Consider the following 9,128-nt stretch of genomic DNA (forward strand, 5'->3'; position numbering starts at 1 on the left):
TTCATGCAGATCGCTCAAACTTCCTAGGAAGAGATCCATTTGAAGTGTTTTTCAAAAAATTCAAAATGGCGGAAAATCTATATAAACGGAAGTTATGGGTTCTTGAGGCAAATGTGTTCCTCATGAGGAGAGGCATCTCTGTGCAAAGTTTCATGTCTCTACGACATACGGGGCATGAGATATGCCCATTCAAAGTTTGACATTTCAATCGGTTGCTATAGCGCCCCCCTTTGTATTTGTACAGTGAGTGTACTTAAGTAAAGAATCTGAATATTTCCTCCACCACTGCCTAAACTGCAAAGTAACTATAAATCTAACTATTAGACAGTGTTTCTTACACACAGGGTGGACTACAGGTTTTATTTGGGCAAATAGATTATTTACACATATTTTGGTATTTACTGTGTCCATTCAGAAGTGAAAGCTTCAGACCAATTCAGAAGTTTTTTCACCATATGTGTTCATGTGAGAGCAGACAGACAGGTAAATTAATTCTTTTTCATCAGAATTAATTGTATGAATGAATCAGGAGTTTTACATCAGCACATAAAACACTTCAAACTCAACAGAAAATAATTTAAAAGAATGGAAACAAATGGGTTGATATATTTGAAATGTATTCTGAACATGTAAAACAAGACATGAACGTACAAACAAGCAGACAGAAATAAAGTAATATAAATAATGAAAAGCATAAAAGCAATTGTCAGTGTATAGTTACTGTGATTTGGGAGGACGTATAACATCATTAAAGCCACCCCTTCTCCATAAGTCACTGAGTGAAATGAAACAGACAGCTTCCTCATACAGATAAACTTATACCTTAAAATAACCCATGTAAATATATAAAATGAATTACCAAATATCTAGCTTACAAACTATAAACCTGCCTTAGTCCATAATATAAATGACCAGGTATCCATGACTTACAAATACATACCAGTCTAAATGTATGATTTATATGTATTACTAATTATCTTTGCCTTACAGAAAATAAATATAAATTTCAATATAACATATGTATATATATCTTAAGCATCTTATCCTTGTCAACTTGTTGAAATTAAATTGAAAAAGTAATCCATTACTTGGCTATATACATATATTTCTGTCTCTGTGTGGAGTATTTGGCCGCTGTGTCGCTTCGGATCGGCTCGTGTTTCTTCGACAATTTCCGGTGCATCCCTTTCCTGATACTTCATGAAAAACAAACACCGGAGCGGCCGCTCTCTCGCCGTTGTAATCGCGCCTGATTGTCGAATGTTCCCGTCATTTTTTCGGGTCGTTTATTTAACCGTTTATCGGTAATCAGGTTCCGTGCTCACGGTTCTCCTCTGGTTCGTACCGGGCTCGGCTGCGCTCGGACCGCGCTCTGCCCCGCGGCTGCTCGGCCACACTCGGCTCTTGTCGTTCGGCGGAGAAATGGACGAAGCGGACTCGGCCACGAAGGCGCTCGGGCTGGTTGAACCGCCCATCGGCATACCGCCGGTGGAGGAAGTGGGCTCGGATACCGAGTCGGAGGCCGAAGTCACCACGATGGCCGTGATGGCGGAACCGGGAAACATCGACATGGAAGCCGAGTCCCTGCCGAACCCAGACGAGGCCGAGGCGGCATTCGCAGGCAAGCTAGCAGGCCGCTGCTGTGCGGGGTGGCGCCAAAACACAGTGATGTTAATGATGGCAGCTAGCTTCACTACATGTTGTGACGGGGAGAACACTGATGTCTGCTGAATTCACCACTTCATATCGACCAAATTAAACCAGCAACGACCTTCACATGAAAGTGAACAACTCTTAAATAAATAAAACCTTTTCTCTTCACACATTTATGAGTAAACACCATAGCTTGTCCGGGTTTGTGGTGCACAGCAACAGAACGTATTTGCCAAACTCCGTTCAGTTATTATGTAATTAAAATATTTTTAGCCTGTTTGTTACATATACATCACATATATCATAGTGCACATAATCAGTTTATTAATTTAGCAAGTGCTCCTGAATTCGGCATGACTGACATCATTTAACAACCACCCAACCTTAATAAAATTCAACTTTTAGAGTTGGTTCACGCTGCAAACCCACCGTGTTTAAACTGTTGAATGAGGGTTAACTGTGATTGAAGTCTATATTTTACTCAATTCAGACTTGATTGTTGAATTGCCTGTATGCCGAATTAAAGAGCTGTAAGAAAAGTGCAGACTCTTGAATTAACCCCCGTTCCTCCGTCAAATTTATGATAGTGAGTGGAGTTCAAGGCAGATAAATTGTGTGTCAAGGCTTCCGCAGATGGCCGGGCTGGATTAATGTTTGCCCAGCTGCTGTATTATAATAATAATAATAATAATAATAATAATGATGATGATAATGCAAAATTCATATCTAAATTGTCATGTATAAATTACTGTTAAATTCTGCATTAGAGTGATGTCTGAACAAGTCAGAATGCAGCTGAAAATGTGAGTCAGTGTGCAGCCTGCTGTCAGGAACATCAGCTGAAAAGTGAAGTAATGTTTCTTTGTTAAACACATTCTGACATCCTCAACAGAATATGTCTTATTATTCTGGTGATATCTATAATGTCCCATATTTCCTTACATGCTGTCTAAATACTCCAGTTCCGCAGTGCTAATATAGTTTGATCTCAACAGGAGCACTGTAGTAGCTATAATACAGCAGAAGCACTGATCTGGAGATGTATGTGATGATGATTAAATATTCTCTTGTTGTTCATCAGAGGTGACGGCTGTGACGGTGGCGGACGTTCAAGCTGCAGAGGACAATGTTTTCACCACGACGGTTGCCACGTCAGGAAGTCTCCCTGAACATGTGCTGGTAGATCAACTTATTATGTACATTAATTAGTATGTTGTATGTAGGAATTAGTGTCTTCCAATAATCTATGCTGCAGATGCTGATCTGTTGACTGCTGGTTTAGAGTAGTGGCAACTTTTTATCCCAATTTAACGTCACTTCTTGATGATGGTGGTGGAGAGTGCCGTCTAATAACACTGTAAAATCTCCCAAAGGTGTTCAGCCTCTTTAAGAATGCCCAGAGAAACTCCTGAAGGCCCACTAGAAACTCAGTCATTGTTCTTTCTGTGCTTCCAGTGCCTTCTGCTGGTTGAACCTCTTCTTATACTGCACCACCTTTAACCTTCTTCTATCTAAGTGTATTTACTGTGTGTGTGTGTGTGTGTGTGTGTGTGTGTGTGTCACAGAGCGGGAGGACAACCCTCCAGCTGGGCGATGGTCTCAGTACCCAGAAGGCCACCCTGATCGTGGTTCACACTGATGGCAGCATCGTGGAGGCCACTGGTCTCAAGTCTGCTGCCGCAATGGCATCAGGTACATCTGTGTGTGTGTGTGTGTGTGTGTGTGTGTGTGTGTGTGTGTGTGTGTGTGTGTGTAAGGCCCAGACACACCAAACCAACTTCAGAGAAATAGCAGCAATGAAAGCCAACTGTTATGTTGCCTCACAGTTGAACAGCTGTACTCTTGGTACTGACACAACAAGCCGACGGTCAGCTGTCTGTGAGCTTCTGTCAGCCTAGTTGGTGCGGTGTGTCCTACACCATTGGCCCTCGTTGGCTTCTGTCTGCTTTTTTTGGCCGATTCAGTGTGTTGAATCGGCGTCGGTGAATTAAATCAATCTGATTGTCAGTTCAGTTCACGAGAAGAGAAACGGAAGTGAGGAAAGTAAACAAAGAGTTAAAATCAAGAGGGAGTGAGACCAAAACAAACTCGTTACATAAGGTCAGATTAATTTTCTTTAGTCTCTGAGCTCATTAGCAGAAACTTTTCCTGATGGTTTGTGTTGTTGTTCACTGGTGCACTGTAAATACGTTCTGTTCTTTCAACATTGGATTGTGTTGTTAATGTGCTAACTGGCTAACTAGCGTCAAGACGCTCTTACTGTTTTCTTTTTTAATGATGATTACAGACTACCGCCGACTGCTGGTGTGGAGAGTCTTGGTGGTGTGTTTATGTGCACCTTTTTGGCGAAGCAGCAGTCGACTTTCGTTGCCGCTAGTTCTCTGAAGTTGGTTCGTTGAGTCTGGGCCTTTACCGTACTGGGAAGGTTCTGCTGTCTCTGAGGTGTCCATGTTGGACTAGGTTGTTAAAAAACAAATTGTGGCAGTCACTCTCTCAGACGGATCCGTGTCTCTTTATTTCATCCTCCTGTGTGTCCCTCAGGCCCACAAACCCCACCCACCCCGCTGACTCCACCCCAAGACAAAGACTCCTGCTCCAAGTACAACTGGGACCCTTCAGTCTACAACAACGAGCTGCCGGTCCGCTGCAGGAACACCAGCGGAGTCCTCTACAAGAGCCGACTGGGATCAGGTGATTAACACGCCTGTACTGAGCGCTGTTTCATACTGAAGGTTACCAGCAGAGCAGGCTTCTTTTCTGTTTCATAAAGGAAGTTATCACAAGACAGACGTTACCGTGGAAACCAGTCTCATTCTGGTTCAGGTCAGTTAACAAGCTCAGCTTTACCTCAGTTAACCTGTCTTTAAAGTTCCTCCTATAAATGAGACCACTGATCTGTAAACCTCTCACAATACCAGATAATCTGGGCTGAACGTAGGTACAGACCAAGGTACCAGACCAGATTTCTCCTCTGATTGTCGGCAGGGATGATGAATCGGCTCAAAACTACTGTAGTCTGAGCTGCGGCCTGAGAGAACATGAATCAGACTGAATACCTCACTTCACTAGTGCTCTGTTGTCTTGAGTAATTTGTGCTGTAGTTTCCCACACTGACAGTGCTGTGTTTGTGTTCAGGGGGTAAAGGTCGCTGCATCAGACACAACCAGCAGTGGTTCACTCCCACTGAGTTTGAAGGTCTGGCAGGAAGAGCGAGCAGCAAAGACTGGAAGAGGAGCATCAGATACGCCGGCAGACCTCTGCTCTGCCTCATACAGGTACTGCTGTGCTAATGCTACAGCTAATATCACCACACTGTACTGCTGACGTGCTGCACTGCACTGTATCACACTTTACATTTTTAAAATCTGTTTGTGGTTTAACCTTGTGTGTGTGTGTGTGTGTGTGTGTGTAGGAGCGTATCCTGAACCCCCACGCTGCTTCCTGTACCTGTGCAGCCTGCTGTGATGACCTGTCAGGGGTGAGTCAGCAGGTCCTGCTCCTCCACAGTGGTGAAATGTAACTAAGTAACTGGAGTACTGTACTTAAATACGGTTTTAAGATACTTGTACTTGGCCATCTTGAATATTTGGGGCCAGGAGTGACCATATTTGTCTAAAGAAGACCGGAGGTGCATCTTATGATGCAATGCTTTATTTTTCCTCGTGCACTCAGCCACAGGACATTACAGGGAAACTCTGAGGGGCCAAATTACATCACCTTCCTCCTCCCCAGCAGCAAAACCACAGGCTGTTATTGTCATTTTCAGCTTCGTCCTGTGCTGCTGGGAAGGAAGAGAAAAACCTGACGTCTGAAATATAGAATTAGGTTTCTCCTATGGTGACTGGGCGGGTTTGAGTCTGCGACTGTGTTTGTTTCTTCATTTTGACCTGAATCTGTTTGTGTTGTCAGACTGAACAAACACTGAATAATCACTTTGGAAACAACAGATGGATGTTTGCTGTCACTTTGGATGTCTGACAAACTAAAAGTTAATCGATAAATTTTAGAATTAATTGAAATAATTGTAAATAATCATCATAAAAAAGCTTACTTGCTCAGTTCAGTCAGACGGCAGAACTCAGTTTGTCTGATCCTCTCCTCAGTGTCCAAAGGATGGAGACGCTTTGGTAGCAGAAAACATCAGTATGGTAAATATATTTATTCTTATCCCTGTAACTTTGACCTCATTATCTCCACCTGAGATTTATATTTCTTCACAGTTTCCTGGTGTTTTATAAACTGAAAAGTTCCAAGTGTTAATGTCAAATATCTGGACAGATTTATGATCATTTTTTCTTAGAATTTAATCAGATAGTTCCTGATTCAAATCATCATTTCACCAGTTTAGATAAAGTTTTTGTCCGACTGCTTGTGTGTAGACAACATTTAACATTCACAGTATGGGAAAGTAACTAAGTATATTTACTCAGGTATTTTACTCAAGTACAGTTTTTATGAACTTGTGCTTTACTAGAGTATTTAAATGTTACGCTACTTTATACTTAAACTCCACTACATCTCAGGGGTAAATATTGTACTTTTAAGTCCACTACATTTCTTTGATAACTTTAGTTATTTTAGATTATTAATACAAAATAAAATTAGCTTTTATTAACATTTAAGTAACAATTATGATTTAGTATGATGGATAAAGACACTGAATTTCAGAAGCTATCTAGCAGTATATGTAGTAAAAAGCTCAACCTTATCGACTGCAACATTGAAGTGATGCTCACATTAATGCATCAATAATTATAATTCAGTTATCTAATACACATTAATCAAAAGCAGTCGGCATAATGGACACATTTACTTTGGCTACTTTAAGTATATTTTTAAGCTAATACTTTTGTGTGCCTGTGGATATTCTCATTCATCCAGGTCATAGTTATCTCAAGGCAACTGAATCGAACGCAACTGGACTTCGTGTTGTCTTAGAAGACGTTTCACCTCTTATCCAAGAGGCTCCATCAGTTCATGCTTGTCTGACTAGGCTGGAACTAGTCTGACAAACTGGTGTGGAAACAACCCAGGTGTTTAACCTCTGGGGAGGTCTTCACAAGGCCAATGATGTCACTGGTTCGTTAGTGCTCCAATGGTGTGTCAATGACAGTCGTTGAAACTCCTGCCGCAACGCTGCAATTGGAGTCGTTAGAGTCACATGAGGCCATTTGTGAACGACGATTGTTTTTAGAAATTAAGCTGTTAAATCTCCTGGGCAAGGATGAAAGGACAGCATTATAGGTGGGGGATAGGTGGTGTCGCAGACCTCCTCCTCTATTGAGAGATGGCTTTTCCAATTTCACATAGATGGCTTCTTTTACACCTCTTTCAAGACAGATGGTTGACACACCATTGGAGCACGAACGATCCGGTGACATCATTGGCCTTGTGAAGACCTCCTCAGAGGTTAAATACCTGGGTGCTTCCACACCAGTTTGTCAGACTAGTTCCAGCCTAGTCAGACAAGCATGAACTGATGAAGCCTCTTGGATAAGAGGTGAAACGTCTTCTAAGACAGTTGCCTTGAGATAATACTTTTGTGCTTTTACTTAAAATCTCAGTACTTCTACCATGTGAGTATCTGACAACTTTGGCTTCTTTTATTCAGTGAGGGAAAAAGTGTTTTGGAGAAAAATCAAGTTTGTATTTCAGGTATTTAAAAAAATTGCAATATTTTCCTTTTGTTGTTGCTGAGTCAAAGTATCTTCACTCTTTGTTGTGCTGATTTCATCTGTCTCCTTCAGACCGGTCCGGTCCGCCTCTTCGTCCCGTACAAGAGACGGAAGAAGGACAACGACCCTCCGGTCACCTCCCCGAAAAAGGAACTTCCAGCCACCAAAAACATCACACTGACCCCGGGGACCACATGTACGTCAGGTGACCTCAGTCTGATGTGCGATCAGAGGAGACTCTGTGTCACACAGCAGAATTAGAATCAATAAGCAGATTTATGTCAGATAATTCAATAGATTCATGTGCTCACATTCACAGCAGCTGGTTTTAAAAAGTTTGAGACTTAAAGAGGACGTGTTATGCTTTCCGTGAATTTCTGATATATACTCTGCATATTTTGTTACATATTAAATGAGTCCATGAAGAAAACGTATCACCTGCCCACCTACTACATCCCACATAAGTTGAATATAGACGACGTTTCAATCCTATGTGGATTTTTGTCCGGCTAAAATGTTTTAAAAAATTAGAAGCCACACGGGTGAGGAAGAAATCGATACCAAATATTATGGCAATATTTTGCGTCGCAATAGTGTATCAATATATGGACGCCAAGTATCGATCTTTTGTGAAGAAAATAACAGTCATCACCTACTTCCTGTGCAAAGATCTGCATCCATACAGCGCTGGTCAGTCAGCAGGATACCTACATGTGCTGTGTTTCACTCACGCTCTCAATCAGAGGGTGTTAAATCTGCCCACAGTTCAGTCTGTCAGGTGTATGCAGCACTTCTGACAGGTGCTAGGATGGTGTTGGTCAGTCTCTGCTCTGTGTCACATTTTGCTGCAATAAAAATGATTTAAAGTCAATGAACAGACTGAAACTTTATCTTAGGAGGTAAAAATAATGTTGACAAAGTTTTCCTTTGGGGAAATAATTTGCAGTTGGAAAAGAGGTAATAAATTGCAATAATATCAGAGGGCCTGGTGGTTCCCACCCCAAAAACCACACCCATATTTGTACATAATTCGCACCAATAGGCTGACAAGCTCCATGATGGTGGGTGTGGTTGACTATCCAAACTATTCAGGCTGATAAACAATTGATAAGAAACAATTCAATAAAGTGCACAGAGAAAAAACTGTGAAACAAAAGTCATACTTCAGAATATCAAACAAATATTTTATGATACCTTTTATCTTATTCATCATCTCATTATGTCCAAACATGTCTAACACGTCGTCCTTCACCAACAGTCACGGTGTCCCCGTCAGGACAGTTCACCTCCGGCACCTTGACCTTTGACCGCACGCCAACAGGCGACGCCACCGCGGCCGCCGCTGCTGCTGCCATCATCTCAGAAGGTTCAGCGCAGAGTGAGGTGTTTGCCAGCACAGCAGGTAACGTCCACCGCTGTTATTATTCACACCGTCCATCATCTGGAGTTTATTTGTGTGTCATCAGCTGTTTCTGAGGGTTGGACATGGAGTTGTGTTCAGGAGCGCAAAATAATATGGATCAAACAAACATCCTTTTTTACAGAATTGAATCACGTTCACCAAAGGAAAGGTCATCAGTCGCTCTCTCGCAGGGGAAAAAAGAACAACTACAACAAAAAACAAACAAATGTGAAACTCTATCAGGAGCTTCTCCTTGTCAGAATAAATCCAAACCTATATGACTGGAGCATGTGTGACTTTAATTTGAAAGGACAGACACAGGAAGTGTCCACGCTCAGCAGTCAGACAGGAGTCAGGTTAATTTCCAGGGCTGGTACCTGCGGTTATTCCACAGGCTA

The 9,128-nt window shown here is 42.0% G+C and overlaps 1 protein-coding gene across 2 annotated transcripts in view; it reads left to right on the top strand.

The window, feature by feature from the left end:
• Positions 1–1,166: 1,166 nt before the first annotated feature.
• The window catches only part of deaf1 (DEAF1 transcription factor), an 18,272-nt gene continuing 10,310 nt past the window's right edge, over positions 1,167–9,128 (top strand). Inside the window, exons 1-9 of one of the 2 annotated variants that reach the window (XM_050072898.1) lie at positions 1,167–1,621; positions 2,735–2,832; positions 3,219–3,345; positions 4,195–4,344; positions 4,789–4,928; positions 5,066–5,131; positions 5,757–5,801; positions 7,401–7,524; positions 8,587–8,730. In XM_050072898.1, the coding sequence (XP_049928855.1) occupies positions 1,423–1,621; positions 2,735–2,832; positions 3,219–3,345; positions 4,195–4,344; positions 4,789–4,928; positions 5,066–5,131; positions 5,757–5,801; positions 7,401–7,524; positions 8,587–8,730 (1,093 nt within the window). In that variant the 5' untranslated portion in view covers positions 1,167–1,422. Of the gene's footprint in view, positions 1,622–1,652; positions 1,784–2,734; positions 2,833–3,218; positions 3,346–4,194; positions 4,345–4,788; positions 4,929–5,065; positions 5,132–5,756; positions 5,802–7,400; positions 7,525–8,586; positions 8,731–9,128 lie in introns of those variants that run through there. The other variant, XM_050072899.1, reaches the window with a different exon arrangement.

This window comes from Epinephelus moara, chromosome 20 (genome assembly GCF_006386435.1).
Source record: "Epinephelus moara isolate mb chromosome 20, YSFRI_EMoa_1.0, whole genome shotgun sequence".
Classification (NCBI taxonomy): Eukaryota; Metazoa; Chordata; class Actinopteri; order Perciformes; family Serranidae; genus Epinephelus; species Epinephelus moara.